The sequence below is a fragment of the Choloepus didactylus genome, chromosome 24, assembly GCF_015220235.1.
Source record: "Choloepus didactylus isolate mChoDid1 chromosome 24, mChoDid1.pri, whole genome shotgun sequence".
Classification (NCBI taxonomy): domain Eukaryota; kingdom Metazoa; phylum Chordata; class Mammalia; order Pilosa; family Megalonychidae; genus Choloepus; species Choloepus didactylus.
In genome coordinates this window covers 2,584,685-2,603,942 of record NC_051330.1, presented here as the reverse complement: position 1 = coordinate 2,603,942, position 19,258 = coordinate 2,584,685, and the positions used below count along the sequence as shown (strand labels likewise).

At 48.7% G+C, this 19,258-nt stretch overlaps 1 protein-coding gene across 5 annotated transcripts; it reads left to right on the top strand.

Annotated features, from left to right (window-relative positions):
• Window positions 1-1,030: 1,030 nt before the first annotated feature.
• On the top strand, window positions 1,031-18,103 carry TRIM7 (tripartite motif containing 7). 5 transcript variants are annotated; one of them, XM_037817565.1, is made up of 7 exons: window positions 1,031-1,590; window positions 2,552-2,647; window positions 9,127-9,357; window positions 11,329-11,351; window positions 11,637-11,746; window positions 12,236-12,271; window positions 16,367-18,103. In XM_037817565.1, the coding sequence occupies exons 1-7, from the start codon at window positions 1,084-1,086 to the stop codon at window positions 16,876-16,878; spliced, it is 1,515 nt and encodes a 504-aa protein (XP_037673493.1). In that variant the 5' UTR covers window positions 1,031-1,083; the 3' UTR covers window positions 16,879-18,103. The 5 variants fall into 5 exon arrangements, 3 of the variants coding, with proteins under 3 accessions (XP_037673493.1, XP_037673491.1, XP_037673494.1); XM_037817563.1 differs by having other exon boundaries at window positions 11,631-11,746; window positions 16,367-18,102; XM_037817566.1 differs by lacking the exon at window positions 1,031-1,590 and having other exon boundaries at window positions 2,563-2,647; window positions 9,069-9,357; window positions 11,631-11,746; window positions 16,367-18,097.
• The last annotated feature ends 1,155 nt before the right edge of the window (window positions 18,104-19,258 follow it).

The following is a 19,258-nucleotide window of genomic DNA, read 5'->3' as shown; positions in this document are numbered from 1 at the left end:
GGGTGTGAGCAAAAGAAGTCACAGACAATGCCAGGATTCTGGCCTGAGCACCTGGAAGGGTGGAGTTGCCTTAAACAGGATGGAGAAGGCTTTGGGAGAAGGCAGGTTCGGGGCAGATCAGAAGTAGTTTGGATTCAGCCCCTTAGCCAGGTGGGGATGCCCGTGGGAGTCGTGTGTGGGAACCATGTGTCCTAGGCAGGGCCTGGAGGTTACTGTGGAATCAAGCAGGGAAGAGGTCTTCCAAGCCAAAAAAAAAAAAAAAAAAAAAAGTGGGAGAGGTCACAAGGGAATGGATGTGCAGATATCGAAAGTGAATGAGGAGATATGATGTGGAAGCAGATAAGATAGGCAGTTGTGGAGAGGGGCTGTGGAGCAGAGCTGGAGGGGCAAGAGAGGGTTGGAATGGGGGAGGGGAAGGGAGCTATGTCACTGAATAAAGTGGGAAAATTTGTAAATGCATTACTTGTTCAAAACCAAAATTAAATAAAGAATAAACGGGAGAGTGTGGGTCGCGGAAAGGTAGCTGCAAAAGTGGACACAAGGCCAGGCCTAGGGTTTGGGGAGCAAGAGCCAGGTTCCCGACCTAAATTTAGCTCAGCACAAGACCAAGACGAACCTGCGCTCCGGGAACCTGACACCGTGGCCCGGGAGCCAGGCCTTTGCCCCGACCGCGCTGGGTCGGCCTCGGGCGGCGGCCGGGAGCAGCGCCCAGCTGGGTTCCTGCGCCCACCTGTCGCGGCCAGTTTCCCGAGGCTGACTGTGTCAGGCGGGGGAGCCCTGGAGAGGAGGGGACGGGGAGAGGTCGCCTCGGAGTTTGGGAGGTCGTCTGCCAAGGCCCGGAGCTGGGAGACTCAGACCAGGGGCGCATGGCACCGTTCGCCTCTTAAATCCTCTCCCCTGTGCCGTCCCGCCTGTGGTCGGTGCGCACCCTGTCCTCGGGGCTCCCAGCCGGCGCGCCCTGGGCTCCCAGCTCCGCCTGCACGGCTTCAGCCCCGCCCTTCCTTTCCCAGTAGTCGCTGGCAGGCGGGCCTCGGCCTCCGCGCCCAGAGCTGCGCACCACACTCGGGTGCGCAGAGGGCGCGCATGGCTGCGGTGGGGCCTCGGACGGGCCCGGGCTCCGGGGCCGAGGCGCTGGCGCTGGCGGCGGAGCTGCAGGGCGAGGCGACGTGCTCCATCTGCCTGGAGCTCTTTCGGGAGCCGGTGTCTGTCGAGTGCGGCCACAGCTTCTGCCGCGCCTGCATCTCGCGCTGCTGGGAGCGCCCGGGGTCCGGGGCCACCGCCGCCGCGCCCCTCGCCCTGTCCGGCTCTCTGCCCTGCCCGCAGTGCCGCGAGCCTGCGCGCCCCGGCCACCTGCGGCCCAACCGGCAGCTGGCCGCCGTGGCCACGCTGCTGCGGCGATTCAGCCTGCCCGCGGCCGCCCCGGGCGAGCGCGGGCCGCGGGAGGCGGCGGCCAGGTGCGCGCAGCACGGAGAGCCACTCAAGCTCTACTGCCAGGACGACGGCCGCGCCATCTGCGTGGTGTGCGACCGCGCCCGCGAGCACCGCTCGCACGCCGTGGTGCCGCTGGACGAGGCGGTGCAAGAGGCCAAGGTGAGAGACCGGTCACACCCGTGCCTTACCCTTGCGCTCTGGGCCTGCCAGCCCGCGCATGCAATGCGTCCCACCCGCAGGCAGGCAGGAGGCGCAGGTGAGTCCCTACCTCCTTCCTCCTATCCCAGGCCACCTAGCTCACCTCCGGAGCTGAGCGCAATTCTCTTGTCACCCCCACACCATCACCACCTCACACGCACGCATTTCCCTCTGGGCCCCATACTGGGCCGCCTGCGTGACGCCCCCGTGGACTTGGCGACTTTATTTCTCTCTGTTCCTGGCCTCTAGCGGCGTGTGGGTTATCGCAGCTCTTAGCGGGTGGGAAGTCCGGGTCACACATCCCCCTGCCCCCGGTCTCAGCTCTTTCCCCGGGGCGTAGCTCTGTCCAACGTCCTCACGTCATGAACGAACGGCCTCCGCGAGGCTTGGGGGAGGGGGGCCAAGAGCCAGGTTGCACCCCTGGGTTGAGTAGCGCGCTGACAGCCACGTGGGCTGTGTCAAAGCTGCCATTCCCGGGCGCCCCTCGCCCCCCACCCCGCCCCCTGCCACCGTCTTTTGCTGCCTCCTGGCTGGAGCCGCAGCCAAGGTAGGTGTACAGGCCTGGGGCGCACCGTCTCCATTCTTTCTTTGCGCTCCCACCCTGCTCCAACCCTCCCATCCAAAGGGGCTTTCTGATGGTGGGGAGGAGAGCAGAGGAGAGGACCTTGTGTTTCAGCCTGCATTGTGTGCCAGATGACCTTGAGGAAGTGAGACCCCAGGGCCTTTGGAGTCAACTTGCAGCTGTCCTGCCCAGCCTGGACACGCTGTATCCATCCATGCTGACGGAAGCTTCCACCAACCCAGCCTCCTCCTCAATGGGCAGGGACTTGGGTTTCTCCTGGGGGTCTCCAGTAAGGCACCTCCAAAAAAGGGGCTTCCAGAATCCTCTGCCCACTAATTCTCCCTTCTCACCCTCCTGCAGGAGCTGCTGGAGTCCAGGCTGAGGGTCTTGAAGAAGGAGCTGGAGGACTATGAGACGTTCAGGTCCACAGAGGAGAAGGAGAGCAGGGAGCTCCTGGTGAGCTGGTGGCCCTGTCCCCCCCAACCCCCAGCTGGAGCGGGGTGGAGGATGACAGTAGAGCCACACACCCCCTCCCCCCTCTGTGTGTGTGGTGTCGGAATGTGTGCTGGTGAAACAGCAGAGGTGGATTTTAGAAAGTAAAGACAGTGCGTACTATGTAGAGTATCCATATAATTTATTATACAAACCAGAGCTTTGGGGAGTGAAAGGTTGTGCTAAAATAATCATTCCAGAACAACTGGTTTAAACGTGAACTATGTCAGTGAATTGGGTAGTATGGTCACCCTAATATTAGGTAACACCCCAATTGGGGCCTGGGGCATCATCTTGCAATTGAATATATTAATATTTCTACAGAGAAGCATGTAAATTTTCTTACTAAGTGGGAGTGTAAATAGAATAAATATCTTCATGCTAGTTCAGTGCGTGTTTTGCTACCAAATGAGTTACAGGAAAAAAATCCATTTTCGGAGTGTTTTAGATTTTGGAGTTCAAGCTGAGGGAGAGGTGGCTGGGGACATAGCATGGCTGCCTCAGGACCTCAACAGAGAGGAGGATGCTCGGGGACGTGGGTGTACAGTAACCCCAGCTGTGCAGCCAAGGGCGCCCAGAGCCCCAGGGAATTGGGATATGGAGTCTTCCTTACAGTGGAGTGAAGATTTCATGAGAAGATACAGGTTAAATGCACTTGAGAACAGCAAAATGAGATTGGGTTCATTTTAGTTAAAATGGGCAAATGGGTGTCCCTGACTCTGTCATTTGTCTACTTCAAATTCTGTTCCTGGCTCAATAAGTGGGTGTTGAATGAAAGGCTCCACTAGAGCCTGTCAGGGCAGGCCTTTCTGTTCTGGAGCTGGGAATTAGAAGAAGAGTAACTTGAGGATGCTCCTTTCCTAAAGATGGAAGTGGAGGGGATGGGGGAGAACTCTCCAGTTGAGACGCCCCAGGTTCCTTTTCTGCCCCCCAAATGCATACAATGTTCCTCCCAGACTGTCCCATCTGATCAGCCACTTCCCTCCACCAGGAACAGCTCACACGTCCTGACCTTCATCCCTGCTCTGCTGGAGACAGGGGTGAGCGTGTTTCTTCAGCCATTGTTTTACATCCATGACCCGGAGGCCTTCCTACAGCGTGGGAAGTTCTCAGTCTCTGTTAGGACCCTGTGATCTGCTTAGCACCTTCCACCTCTGTCTTTTTCCACCACCCACCAATCTACCTCCACTCGTGACCCACACATTATCATTACAAAATGTCTGCTTAATGAACCAGAGTTAAAGTCTATTGCTGCACAGTTACAAGGAGAATGAATTCTTTTCTTTGCGATTGCTCTTACCACTTACAGGAATGTTTCTCAAACTGGGTGGGGTGGGACAATTTTGCCCACCAGGGCACATCTGGCAATGGACCTATTTCTGGTTGCCAACACTGGGGTAGGACTGCTATTGGCATCCTACGATGCACTGGGCAGCCCCCCACAACAAAGAACTATCTGACTCCAAATGTCAGCAGTGCCAAGGTTGAGAATCCCTGATTTAGAGTAATTTGGCAAATGCTATTTCACTTGAAAGTGCAGACTTTGGGGTCAGATTCCCTGGGTTAGAATCCTGTCTTACCACTTACTAGCAACTCTACCTCTGTCTTCTCATCTGTAAAATGGGATGATAAGGATACTCACCTCATTGAGTTGTTAGGGTCAAGTGAGATAAAACCTGTAAAGTGCTTTGAAAGGGGGCTGTCACAGTATATGTGGTCCTCAGGAAATATTAGCTGCTGTTGTTTGCTTTCTCACCTTCCAGGTGATGAAGATAGAGCAGAGGACATTGTAGGAGACTGTGGCTTGAACCCAGGTCTCGTAACTTCAAATTCTTCTCATGGTTTCCTCTTGCACCAACTTTTCCTTTTTTTCTAGAGTTTTCAGGGAAGAGGAGACTTTTTTCAGTAGGCTGAATCCTTCTCACTTGTCACTGCCCTAGGGCTTTGGCTCCTTGCTCGTTTTATGATGTGGAATGCCACACATGTGTTTACATAAAGAATTGAGTCAGGAGTGTGAATCTGTGTCTAAAAACACAGGAGTAGAAAATAGTATGTGTAATGCTAATGGAAAGAATAGAATATAAAGCTTGCATGCAACACATTCTCTTAGGTCATTGCAATTGTGCTGCTATCTCTGGGCACTAGCATCAGATTTTTCTTTCTGCTTTTTGGCTTCTTTTTGTTTCTCCGGCTTTACATTATGAGCATGTGTTACCTTTGTAACTGCTGGATAAAGTGCGCTTTAAAAAGAAGTGACGAGTGAAAGTTTGAGGGGTAACGAAATAAATGTGTTTGGGAAATGAAGACAGCCTCAATGTAATCCTTACAGTCACCCCAGGCAGCACCAATTTAGTTTGTGGGATGCAAGCAAAGGAAGTAGGGTGGTATATTAGACATTAAGTGGAGCCAGAAAGATCATGCATCCTTTTTCCAAGTACACGGATGCCAAGTAGGAATGGTTGGTGACGAGACAGAAGAAGGCCAAAAAAGGAAGGTGATCCTGTGCACCTGACAAATAGAAAGAATAAAGGATCAAAATTGAAGGCAGCCTACAAGAGTATCAAGAAATTCTTAAAAACCAAAGGTGAAAGCACAAAACTTACAGTTAATGCTACCCAACATCATGATGGGCCAAGAACATTGTGGTTTAAGGTTTCCTCAGTTAGAAAATGCTGTATACGAAAAATTTTAATGAAGCACATTATTTTTATCCAGTTGACAGCTCCTCCTCCCCACAGACCTTGATTTGGGTGGGAGGAGAGAAGGAGGGAGGGAAAGGAGAATGGGACATGGTTGGGAACAGTAGTTACATAAGTAGTATTTTTGTCATTATGATAAACCTTGTATTTAAACTTAGCTGCCATTAGGTGCCAAAAGGGAATAAGGAAGAAACGTCCAAAAATGCATGATTTCTTTTAGAGAAGTTTAGAGAAGTTTCAGAACCAAAAGACTAATTTACATGAAGAGGTGTAGAGAAAGTATTTGAAAAGTCCATCCACAAAACTTTTGTTCCACTTAACATCGACTTAACACGCTTGTTCTTAACAATTATGCTTGGATTGCTCATGAAAATTTCATAAGACATTAAACCCAGCCATCATCAAGTATTTCCATGTTAACTATTTTTATATCATATACATGTTAGGCAAGTATCAAAAAATCACAAAAGCAATAACCTAAACAAAATTAAATACACAGGCTTTTTGTTTTACTGCTGTGCTTGATGTACATGAAATCATGGCTGTCAAACAACTCATTTTTACTGCATTGTTACTTGTATCTTTGTTCTTAGGTTGCCTAAAACATTTAAATACATATAAAGTGAGTGTAGCAAAAATAAGGAGAGCAAACAGCAGCTGACTTTACAAATAACAGAATGTGAGCCATTTCTGCCCTTCTCTAGAGTAAACAGGATCACAATTTTGTGTGAAGGAGCACTTCTGCAGCCGTGGTCAAAAGTGGGCACATTGAGACTGTGTATTCCACAGATACACACAGTTCAACATGTAATATCCATGGCATATCTATTTCTACCAGAGCCTTAAAAGTGCATGATAACTACACATGTGACTGGAACAAATTATCCCTTTTATCCCCCACCAGGACAAACCAAAATGTAAGTGGTTTTCTTTGCTTGGGCGTGGAAACAGTTTCAACACTGGCTCTTGTGAAGCCACACTGTAACCAAAAGCACAATGCCAAACATTTATAACCCATATAAAAATTCTACATCCCCACACTGGCCCCCTCAAGATGAAAACAGTTAACCCTCTAAATGTGAACTGGCTCTATTCCCTAATATTAAATATAAAAATGACATGGGAAATACAAAACTTCAAATAGAAGTAACATAAAACTGTCATAAGTTGTAAACAAAAAACTATTTGTGGGACAGCATGGATGACAAATGGTCTATTGTGTAAATTTTAGGATGAGGCAGACAAAAGTTGGAAGGCCAGTTAACTTTCCCCTCCTTCTGCTTCAGCTTTGTCTCCTTGGGTATCCGATGCCCACAATGTCAAGTTGTCTCTCAGTAATTGCATTATTAGTGTGCTGTCTTCGTGTGCTCTTCACTTAATGTGTCAAGGTCAGCAATGGCTTCATCAAAAGCTGTCTTTGCAAGAGAGCAAGCTTTCCCTGGGGAGTTCAGAATATCAGAATAGAACACAGAATAGTTAAGGTCTAGACGCAATTGAATAGGACACATCAGTTGCATTTCCTTTTTGATGATTTCACATGCTTCTTGGTATTCTTGTTGAGGCTGATCCACAATCCCTCTCTTGTCATCACCAGCTGCAACCTTGGCCAAGTAACGACAGTAGTCTCCTTTCATTTTCAAACAGAAGACTTTGCTCTCTGCTTTTAAGGCATTGGGGAGCAAAAACTTTCCCCAAAGAGACAATACAACATTGTAGATATCTCTTAGCTTGGTCTCAATTTTCTTTCTGTATTCTTGAGCCATTTGCTATTTTTTCCAAACACCTTCCATCTTTTGCTAAAAACGAGACTACCCTTCCAGATGACTGTGACAGTTTGAAGCTGCAGGTACCCCAGAAAAGATCAGCTAATCCATTCTTGTGCGTGTAGAACTATTATAAGTGGGGCCTTTTCATGAGGCTTTTACAGCTGAGGTTTTCCCCAAGTTGGATCTTAAACCTCTTACTGGAGTCCTTTATAAAAGGATAAAAGACAGAGAGAAGACACAGAAAAAGGCCCCAGAGAAGCTGAGAGAGACAGAAGCTAAAAAAGAGGACACGCAGAAGACAGAGAGGAAGACACTAAAGCCAGAAGCTGTAAGCAAAGAAACGAGGGAGAGAAGGGAGAGCCCAGCAGATGCGCCACGTGACAGAACGGCTGAGGATCACCCAAATCCGGTCTTCAGAGAGGAGCTATCATACAATCAGTGCCTTAATTTGGACATTTTCACGGCTGTAGAACTGTAAACTTGTAAGCTAATAAATCTCCACTGTTAAAAGCCAGTCCGTTTCTGGTGTATTGCATTGCATCAGCTTTAGCAAACTAAAACAATGACCTACGAGCTCCTACAACATTTTTACAAGCAACTGAGAAAAGATTGCTCTTCTCACTGGAAAATTCAGCTCTTTGCTCAGTTACAAACTTCATGCAGGCTGCCATGTCATCATATCCCAAATCAGCCTGCTCCACCAGTTTGCTCTTCTGACCAGCTCACTTTTGTCCATGACTGGATGTTCTGGTTGGTAACTCCAGGCCAGCCTCTGCTCCCAGCCTCAGGTCAGGCCTTCTCCCTCCCACTGATCTGCTCTGCAGACCCTGACCCCTCCCTGCCGGGGCCACTGCCTCCCATTTTTTGTTTTAAATTCAGTTTTATTGAAATATATTCACACATCATACAATCATCCATGGTGTACAATCAGCTGTTCACAGTACCATCATATCGTTGTGCATTCATCACCCCAATCCCACTTCTTTTTTAAAATTGTGGAATATAGCATATTTACATAGAAGTGATAACTTTCTAAGTGCAATTTAACAAGTAGTTAGAGAGCAAACTTCAAAGAATGTTATTGATTGCAGTTCCACAGTTTCAGATGTTTCTTATTGTGAAATATAACATTCATGCAAACAGGTGATAACTTTCAATGTATGATTAAACAAGTAGTTATGTAAGAAATTTCCAAGAATGTTATGGGTTACGGTACCATAGTTTCAGGTATTTCCTTATTGTGAAATAATATACAAAAATATGATAACTTTCAAATTACAATTTAACAAGTAGCTATATAGCAAATTTCAAAGAATGCTATGGGTTGCAGTTCTACCATTTCAGTGCTTTCCTTCTAGCTATTCTAATACCCTAGCAACTAAGAAAAAGAAAGTTATATAGAGAGTCATTATTAATAATCCTTTGTTAAATTCTGTCTTGTCTGTTGCTTCTTCCCCTTCCTCTAGTTTAATCACTTTCCTGATCTTGGGGGATGTCCAGGCAGTGGCCACCCTAACTTGTTCATGTTGAAAAGGGGTGTAGATTTTATGGGAAAATGGATGCAACTGGTTGATGTTCGTGAAGAGGCTATTGCCTCTGGGTTTGGGGGCCTAGCTGACTGCCTCACACTTCTAAAATGAGGAAACTGCTGCCCTGGTGGTTCCGGGGCTGGTTTGAAGTTGCCCAAGGCTAGGTGGTAGAGCCCGGGTTCAAAGGCACGAGGGCACGTCTGGGATGAGGGGAAGAGGAGAGAGCATCTGTTGAGGCTGCTGAGTACACGGGGTCGGGGTATTTAAAACAGTGTGTGTGTGTGTGTGTGTGTGTGTGTGTGTGTGTGTTCACATGTGGGGTGTCTGACCTCCCAGGCTGTGAGGAGGATGGACTCTTGCCCTGTGAGGTGACTCGGAGGCTCCTCTCCAGATGCCCTGTGTGGACACCCGGGTACCCTTCTCTCCAACCCCTCCTCCTCCTCGGACAGAAGCAGATGGCGGCCGAGCGGGAGAAGGTGGGGGCCGAGTTCCAGGCACTGCGGGCCTTCCTGGTGGAGCAGGAGGGTCGGCTCCTGGGCCGCCTGGAGGAGCTGTCCAGGGAAGTGACACAGAAGCAGAATGAAAACTTGGCCCAGCTCGGGGGAGAGATCACCCTGCTCGCCAAGCTCAGCAGCCAGATCCAGGAGACGGCTCGCAAGCCTGACCTTGACTTTCTCCAGGTGAGTCTCTCTCGCCGGGTGTTCCACTGGGTTATCCCAAGGCACTGGAAAGACAACGTGAACAGAGCCTGTTCTAGTTTGCTAATGCTGCAGAATGCAAAACACCAGGAAAGGATTGGCTTTTATAAAAGGGGGTTTATTTGGTTACACAGTTACAGTCCTAAGGCCATAAAGTGTCCAAAGTAACACATCAGCAATCGAGTACCTTCACTGGAGGATGGCCAATGGTGTCCAGAAAACCTCTGTTAGTTGGGAAGGCATGTGGCTGGCGTCTGCTCCAAAGTTCTGGTTTCAAAATGGCTTTCTCCCAGGACGTTCCTCTCTAGGCTGCAGCTCCTCAAAAATGTCACTCTTAGTTGCTCTTGGGGCATTTGTCCTCTCTTAGCTTCTCCGGAGCAAGAGTCTGCTTTCAATGGCTGTCTTCAAACTGTCTCTCATCTGCAGCTCCTCTCTCGGCTTCTGTGCATTCTTCAAAGTGTCCCTCTTGGCTGTAGCAAGCTCGTTCCTTCTGTCTGATCTTATATAGTGCTCCAGTAATTTAATTCAGATCCACACAACGGGCAGGCCAACACCTCCATGGAAATTATCCAATCAGAGTCATCACCCACAGCAGGGTGGGGCGCATCTCCATGGAAACACTCAAAGAATTACAATCTAATTAACACTGATAGGTCTGCCCACACAAGATTACATCAAAGATAATGGTGTTTTGGGGGACATAATGCATCCAAACCGGCACAGAGTCAGATCCTGCAGGTTTAGTAGAACCACACAATCTGTGATGGGGACTGGGCAAAGGTGCCCTGATTCTCCCAGAGTTAGAGGGCTAAAGGGGTATGATAAAACTTTCTTGACCATGATCCATAGTAATGTATTTTACATTCTATTACAGGATACACATATTTGGAACAACTGTCTCAGAAAATAATATTTACCTTTACTACCCATGATGCACTTTGGTGTTTTCTATTCTAATTTTTTTTAAATGGTCATAATCCACAGAATTAATTTTGCAAGTCATGAGTACATCAAGAACAGTGGTTACAAAGGGCTGTATGACTTCTCTCATGTCATTTTTTAAAATTCAGTTTTATTGAGATATATTCACATACCATACAGTTATGCATGGTGTACAATCAACTGTTCACAGTACCATCATATAGTTGTGCATTCATCACCACAGTCTATTTTTGAACATTTTCCTTATACCAGAAAGAATCAGAATAAGAATAAAAAATAAAAACAAAAAAGAACACCCAAATCATCCCCTCATCCCACCCCATTTTTCATTTAGTTTTTGTCCCCATTTATCTACTCATCCATACACTGGATAAAGGGAGTGTGATCCACAAGGTTTTCACAATCACACTGTCACTCCTTGTAATCTACCTTGTTATACAATTCTCATGTCATTTTTTTAAAAAACAGTTTAGTTCATACAGCACACAGTCTATCCTAAGTGAACAATCAATGGCTTCTGAAATAATCATATAGTGATGCATTCACCACAACAATCTGTATGAAGACATTTCCATTCCTTCCACAAATAAAGAAGAGGAGGAAAAAAAGAACAAAAAAAAATCAAGAATAAGAAAAAATAAAGAGAAGCAACAACAATGACAAGAATCCCATGCCCTCCCCTTATGTGCCCCTCTTATTGACATTTTTGTCTCATGTCACTTTGAGGGCAGAGGTAACACTGAGTCCCAGCAGATGGCTGCAGTGAAGATCTGTAGTGGGTATCTGCAGAAGTGTGGTCAGGGTTGGGGGTCCACCCAGTTACTGAGACACCCGGAGGCTGGCCACAGCGGGAAGCTGTTACCGCCAGGGGTCCGAGCAGACTGTGGGGTGCACTACACCTGCTTACTGGTAACTCCTCTTGGAGGCAGGGCAAGGGGTCAGGTTTGTTCACTCAAAGGTGAATGGAGGTGACCCGAAGCTGATTTGATTTTCTTCCTTCCTTCCTTCCAGGAGTTCAGAAACACACTAAACAGGTAAGGGAACCTGATGGCTCCTTGTGTCTCCCTAAGCTGTCTCTTCTCTTTTTCTGCTGAATGATCCCTGCGTTCCCACCCCACTTCCTACCCCCCTGCGGCCTTACCTGTGTACCTTCTGAGGCAGATGTCCACCTGCCTGGCTGTGGGTGTTCCGACACAGGTCTGCCTCTCCCCTTCACCTCTCCCCCCAAGAGAGGGCTTTCCCCATCCTATCTGTCAGAGCCCATTGGGATTGGGAAGGTGTTTATGAGCCGTCTTCAGAGACCCTGTCTGCAGGTGCAGCAGTGTGCCCAGCCCCAAGCCAGCCACCGTCTCCTCCGAGATGAAGAATAAAGTCTGGAATGTTTCCCTCAAGACTTTTGTCTTAAAGGAGCTGCTCAAGAAGTTCAAAGGTGATGGCATCCCATGGTGCAAGGCCCTGCAGCGTGGGTGGGGGGAGTATGTTTCTGAGTGTGTCCCCCTTTCAGAAGCTGTGTGAGGAAAGAGCACCTGGGGCGTGTGGAGGCCAGGTTGGTGGGAGAGGCAGTGGTGGTAAATCCAACCACGCCCTTTTGGGTTATGCACCTTCCCATGGGGACAGATGGGGTGGAGGAGTGTTGGGGACAGAAAAGGGGCTGAGGGGTTTGCTCAGCTCAGACCAGCTCCAAGCAAAAGAGGATAGAAGTGGGGAGAGGTTGAGCTGGAGCACTAGGGTGTCTGACCCCCACCTCTGCCCACGCCCCCTGCCATGATTGGCTCAGTGCCTGCACATCAGTCTAGTTTCTGGGGCATTTGGGGACTGAGTGAGGTCAGTTGGGCTATAAATGTTGGAAGAGATGGTGTCATTGCCAAACAAACATCTGTGTTGCACATGCATGCCCTGTTTTGTTTCTTTTCCTCAGAGGATCTTCGGGAAGAGCTGGAGAAAGAGGAGAAAGGTATGATAATTGTGACTGTGAGTTCTGATTACCTGGCAATGTAGAGAATCCTCTCCCTGCAGGTGACTCTCTCAGGGATTTGGGTTGGTTCTGTTGAAGAAAAGCTTACATTGCACAATGTTAAAACAGAGCAAAGATGACATTACTTAAGGGGGGAAGAGAGACTAGAACCCAGCTTTGAGGAAGGCAGGGGTTGGTGGAGTTTTACAGGCAGGGCAAGGGCAGTGGTGGAAGAGAGGAGGGGAGGAGGCGGGGGTGAGTTTGACTTGGCATAGCTGGTGTCTGAGGTTGTTGGTGTTTTTTTCCTGCAGTCAGACAGCTGTGAGATTAGTTTCAAGGTAGCCACAGGAAGGGGAGGGAGCAGGAAGGGTCAGGGACACAGCCTATAGCTTTGTCGAGTAAAAATCACTCCTGGGTCAGCTCCTTCCTTCAGTCCCACCTCAGCGACCCAGTCAGTTTGCCCCCCTTGATCCCCTCATCTTCACCCCAGTAGCTCTGGCTCCCCCAGGCAGCAGTGGGGGCTCATGGCCTGTAAGCTGTGGGATGGCCAGGAGCTCAGTGCCCTCAGCCTTGGGAACCTTAAGTTGGGGCGGGCTTGTGGGTCACCTGGACGAACCTCTTGCCCCTGCTCCCACTCCCAGATAGTGTTTTGCTTTGCTAAAGCTGCCAGAATGCAATATACCAGAAAAAGGGGTTGGCTTTTAACAATGAGGATTTCTTAAATTACAAGTTACAATTCTAAGGCCGTGAAAATGTGCAAATTAAGCCTTCAGAAGGATACCATCTCTGAAGAAAAGCTGCTGGCGTCTGGGGGTCCTCTGTCACATGGGAAGGTGCATGGCAATGTCCACTGGTCTTTCTCTCCTGGGTTCTGGTTTCAATGGATCTCTCTCGCTCAACTCCTGTGGGTCCTTCTTGCTTCTCTGGGAGTTTTTCTCTCTCTTGTCCTCATAAAGGACTCCAGTAAAGGATTAAGATCCACTTTGAATGGGCTGGGTCACATCTCAATTGAACCAAAAGGTCCCACCCTCAATGGGTCTGCACCCACAGGAATGGATTAAAAGAACATGGCCTTTTCTGGGGCACATAACAGCTCCGAACCATCTCCTGGGGATGGGGCTTGTGTGTTGAGGTCAGGGAAAGCAGTGGGAAACTGAAATAGGAAAGGAGATGGCTCTGGAGTAAGTGGGATCAAACCCCAAGGGGGAGGAGAGAGCACAGGTTCTGGATGGTGACAGTTGACTGAGTCAGAGTTGATGTGGGCAGAAGCTAAACCAGCCAAGTCAGAGCAGGCCCCGCCTCTGCTCGGAATCCTGCATTGGCTCCTCACTCAGAAAATGACAGAGTCCTCACCATGGCCTTCAAGGCCCCAAGGGTCTGAATTCACCGCCACACTCTCCTTGCTCACTCCCTGCAGCCAGAAAAACACACCGACCTCGGGGGCCCCCCACTGTATGGGCTGTCCCTCGGCTGGAACACACTTCCCCCACATAGCCTCATGGGAGACTCTTCACCTCCTTATGTCCCTGCTTAAATAGCCCTGTTTTGGAGAGGCCTTCCCTGACCACTTGTGCTGGTTTGGATCTATTATGTCCCCCACAAAAGCCATGTTCTTTAATGCAGTCTTGTGGGGGCAGACTTATTAGTCTTTTGATTAGGATGGAACCTTTTGATTAGGTTGTTTCCACAGAGATGTGACTTACCCAACTGTAGGTGAGACCTTTGATTAAATTATTTCCATGGAGGTATGGGCCCCGCCCATTCAGGGTGGGTCTTGATTAGTTCACTGGAGTACTTAAAAGAGCTCAAGAGCCCACACAGATACACTTGGAGATGCAGATAGAAGGACGTTTAGAGATGCTAAGCTAAGAGATGAAGCCCAGAGTTTGCCCCAGAGAAGCTAAGAGAGGAGCCCCAGACACTTAAGAGGGAAATGCCCTGGGAGAAAGACACAAGGATGCACAGAAGCTGAGAGAGAGGAGCTAAGAGAAACCCAGACACATTTTGGAGAAAGCCATTTTGAAACATAACCTGAGAGCAAAGGACCAGCAGATGCCAGCCACGTGCCTTCCCAGCTGGCAGAGGTGTTCTGGATGCTATCAGCCTTCCTTCAGTGATCCTCTTGTTGAAGACTTAGTGTGCACACTTTTATGGCCTGAGAACTGTAAATTGGTATCCGAATAAATCCCCTTTATAAAAGCCAATCCATTTCTGGTATTTTGCATAAAGGCAGTATTAACAAACCGGAACACTACTCTAGTTAAAATTACAGCCTCCTCTCCTGATCCCTCTGCTCTCCTGATTTACAACGATTATTTACTTCAATTATCACTTATTGTCACCCTCCACCTTCTAGAAAGTGAGCCACAGCAGGTCAAGGATACTCGACTGTCTTATAAATTCTGTGGTACGCCCGGGGCCTAGAACCATGCCTGGAACATAGCATTCAGAAGTGTACACATCTTCATTTTTTATTATGGAAGGAAAATTTCAAACATACACAAAAGTTGAGAGCAGAGCAGAGCAAACTGCCACGCAACCATCATCCAGCTCAGCAGTTATCAATTCTTGGATAAAATTTTTCATATGCACCTCCTCCTTCCCACTGGGTTATTTTAAAGCAAATCACAGATAACTGTCATTCCCATAAATATCTCAATATGTTATTTCTAAACAGATACTTTAAAAAAAACCATAACCACAAAACTATCATCACACCTAGAAAAATTAATGATTCTTTCCAATATCCAGTGTTCAAATTTTCCCAGTTGCTTTTTAAAACATTTTTTATTGTGACGTATAACATGTATATAGAAAAGTGGTAACTTTCAAAGCATAGTTTAACAAGTAGTTATAGAGCAAATTTCAAAGTATGATATGGGTTACAGTTCCACAATTTTAGTTATTTCCTTCTAGCTGTTCTAATACACTAGAGATGAAAAAATAAACCCATGTAATAATTCTGGAGTCATAATCCTTCGTTAAATCCTATTTTGTCACTACTACTCCTCACACTGGATCACTGTCTCAATCTTCAGGAACACCTAGGTAATGACCACCCTAACCTGATCTTATTGAAAAGGGTGTCGACATTATGGGGAAGGGGGCTATAGCTGGTTGAACTTCTTGACGCTGCTTGTGCCTGTGCGTTTTGGGACTTATCTGGCATTGGTACAATCTGCAGGTTTTGCATTTCTAAAGAATATGCTTAGTGAGCAAAACTTTTATAGCATCTCAGATAAAGACCTGGGTATTCTTTAGGGTTTTCCAGAATACTATTGGTTGGGGCTTGGCATACTGTGGCAATTTGCAATATCCAGCTGTAACTTGCATAAGAGTAACCCCCAGAACAGCCTCTCTACTCTATCTGAAATCTCTTAGCCACTGAAACCTTATTTTGTTACATTTCTCTTCCCCCTTTTGGTCAATCCCTCGATGCAAGGCTTTCTCAATCCCTCGATGCCAGGGCCAGGCTCATCCTTGGGGGTCATGTCCCACATCACCAGGGAGACTCACACTCCTGGGTGTCATGTCCCAGGTAGGGGGAACGGTAGAGTTTATTTGCAGAGTTGGGCTTAGAGAGAGAGAGGCCACATCTGAGCAACACAGGAGGTTCTATGGAAGTGACTCAGTCATAATTTTAGGTAGGCTTAGACTCCCCTTTATGGAAGAAAGTTTCATAAGAGCAAGCCTCAAGACTGAGGGCTTGACTTATTAAGTAGGGGGTCCCTAATTTCACATAGCATATGTTTGATCCAAAATAAACAATCAATGTCTCACATTATCCTCACTTAGTTGTACCAGTTGTCTTTTAAATAGGATTGGTTGATCTTGTTGAATAGGGATACAAACCAGGTCCATATATTGCAGGTTTGTAGGATCTCGATAAAGACTTGTTGAGTGGGGGATAGGAGGAAGTACAGTACCTGGTAAAGATGGATAGAGAATCGGCTGGGCGTTAGGGATGGATGCCAGAAGGGTTCCCCGTGGAAGGGGAATCAAGTTTGCAAAGGAGGGAGGGGTCGCGGCCTGGAGAGGAGGGGGCTGTGGACAGGGCCTGCCTGACCGACCTCCGCCCCTCTCTCCGCCCTGCAGTGGAGCTGACCCTGGACCCCGACACGGCCAACCCCCGCCTCCTCCTCTCTCTGGATCTGAAGAGCGTGCGCCTCGGGCAGCGCGCCCAGGACCTGCCCAGCCACCCGAGCCGCTTCGACACCAACACCCGGGTCCTGGCGTCCTGCGGCTTCTCCTCGGGCCGCCACCACTGGGAGGTGGAAGTGGGCTCCAAGGACGGCTGGGCCTTCGGGGTGGCCCTGGAGAGCGTGCGCCGCAAGGGTCTCACGCCCTTCACCCCCGAGGCGGGCGTGTGGGCGCTGCAGCTCAACGGCGGCCAGTACTGGGCGGTGACCAGCCCCGAGCGCACGGCCCTCAACTGCGGGCAGCTGGCGCGCGTGCGGGTGGCCCTGGACCTGGAGGTGGGGGCCGTGTCCTTCCACGCCGCGGAGGACATGCGCCACCTCTACACCTTCCGCGTCAACTTTCAGGGGCGTGTGTTCCCCCTTTTCTCTGTCTGCTCCACTGGCACCTACTTGCGAATCTGGCCTTGAGGGGGGTCAGTCGGTCAGGGGTGAATGCAGCCGCCTCCTGGACACCCCTAGGACGGGATGTTTGCCGTCCTGGCCACTCTAGCCTGTACCGTCCATACTCATGCCCCGGCTGCCCCAGAGGGGCTTCTGCAGAACACAACATTGGCGGCACAAGAGTGGGGGGAAAGGGTCAGCTGAACAAGGCAAGCGTCTCCTTGCACCCTTGGAGCCTGTCCCTTCCGTGTTGGGGGCAGGAAGGTTTGGCCTGAGCGGTGGGGAGGGAGACGCAAGTGAGGACAGAAGCCGGGCTCCCCAAAAGAGTTGAAAGAGAGGGACAGGGGTGCTTCTTGTTGCATGGGGTTCACTGGGTCTTCTGGTTCCATGGAACAACGTGCCGTGTCCTGGTCCCGTGCTGTCCTCGGCCAGCCAAGTCCATCATCGCTTCTGCTTGGCTTCCGGATCCAGCTGGCTTGACAAGGTCATCCTGCTCATGGAGGAGGAGCTCTGTACTCCCAGCTCAGAGGACAGTCTGCACCAGAACGGAAGGAAATCCTTGACCTGTAGATGAGGGAAAAGCCACATGAGAAATCCCAGAACTTTAGCATATAGGTGTGGTACCCCAAAGCACCCCTTAGCCCATTGACCCAGAGTGATATGTGCATCCTCCACCACAACGATGGCCAACACGTGTTCTCAAAGATACCTAAACCCCCACCTGCAAGTGTCAAAGGACAGTCTCCAGTGGGAGAGGAGATCAAAGGCTCTGGAATTTGGCAATGCAAGTTGGCGTTTATAATTTCACAGATGCAACTAGCACCAGCATAGAAATGCACAGAGCACAAACATGCTCCTGACAGACCCTTCCTGGAACTCGCTAACAGGACTCTGGTGCCAAAACTTGCTCAGCTTGTACCCTGGTGGACCTTCAGCTGACACCATCATTATCCCTTGGCTAATCGTAACCCGGTTTCTGGATTATGATGGGCTTCTGTAAGGCTGGTGGTAAGGGGTTCCCTGCTTGGTGCTGCCAAAGGAAAGGGGATGGAGAGATGGAAATATAGACTATAAGCTCAACTCTAGGGTGGCCTGACTCATTCCCATCTCCCCAGGCCTGAGTGCAGAAACACAAGTGTGAGCAAAGATTTCTGCCAGACTGGGTGAGCATGTGTGTTTATGTGTGTGAGCGTGTGCACATATTTTTATATCTCAGATTGTGGGGGAGGACATGTAGATTGTGGAGAGGGCATTTATGTGTATGTATGTAGGGTTTAGAGGTTGCAGACTAGCTTAATTTGGTTGTACCCTACTATTAGTTTGGTTAAATATTAGCCACATCATATTTTGGAGAGGGCAACAGGTTTCCTCCCACACTATGTGGTTAGCAGGTTAGAATGAAAGCAAGTCTCAGACCCAATTCTGTTCTGCACAGGTTGTTAAGACAAATGTGTTGGCATGCAGGACAGTGATAGTAGAATGGTGTGGTCTGCAAGCATTATGGAGTCTCAGTGCTCTGTCGTTTGAGATGCTTTGAGCACAACTAGCATACAATGTCCTCTTGGGGCAGGCATGACACTGCTCTAGAGGCAGACCCAGTTGACACAGCGCTAGGGAATCAATCAATCCTGTGTCCTTCAAGCTGGGGACAGGACTGTTTTAAGAGTTCAGCCTTCAGCAACATTCCCAAGGGTGAAGTTTCTCTTAAACTCTATGCCTTATTCAGAATAGCTCTAGAACATCGAAGACAATTCATGTATTTGAAAACCACTGATTTCCAGAAGGAAAACCCATTTCATTCATTTGCTAATTAAATCACCAGATGTTTATCTGGGCTGCCTCTAGCGTGGCTCTTTGATTGAGTAGTACCCTTACCCTTTATATCATCCAACACCTGTGCGGAAGTATCAAGACACACTTACAGGTCACAGAAGATGTGGGTGTCCAGTGCAGGTCAAGGAATTGTGGAGATGCTGTGTGTCTGGGGCCAGGTCTGGGGATGGTGGGAGTGGATGTCTGAGTGTACATTTGCACCTTTCATGTTTGTGACTGCGATTGTGTGTCTATCAGAGGATGTGTGTTTGTAAAATAACGACACAGATATCTGTATATCTGAAGAGCTGTAACAACAGTTACAATAACAACTGTACGTGGAGGGGGAGAGATGTTCTTTCCTGTTTACCAGGGCAGTGTGGCAACAATGTCACGATGTTGTTGTGTATGTGTAAGTAAGTGGCTGTGCATTTTCCTCTGCCATCCTTTGGGACCCTGTAAGATCGGGATCTCTGAGAACAATGCCTGGCCTAACATGGGTATTTGTGACCCCACTCATTAGTCCCAGATGCCTGTGAGCTGCAGAGCAATGAGAATTCAGCCCCTTTGCAGGGCTCCTCAGTGTAGGGACAGC

What these genes read in the sequence shown, in the direction of transcription:
- TRIM7 (XM_037817563.1), top strand. Translation starts at nt 1,084, where the DNA reads ATGGCTGCGGTGGGGCCTCGGACGGGCCCGGGCTCCGGGGCCGAGGCG. An exon ending in AGGAGAGCAGGGAGCTCCTG is followed by an intron (nt 2,648 to 9,126) that starts GTGAGCTGGTGG and finishes CTCCTCGGACAG; the next exon opens with AAGCAGATGGCGGCCGAGCG. An exon ending in TTCAGAAACACACTAAACAG is followed by an intron (nt 11,352 to 11,630) that starts GTAAGGGAACCT and finishes CCCTGTCTGCAG; the next exon opens with GTGCAGCAGTGTGCCCAGCC.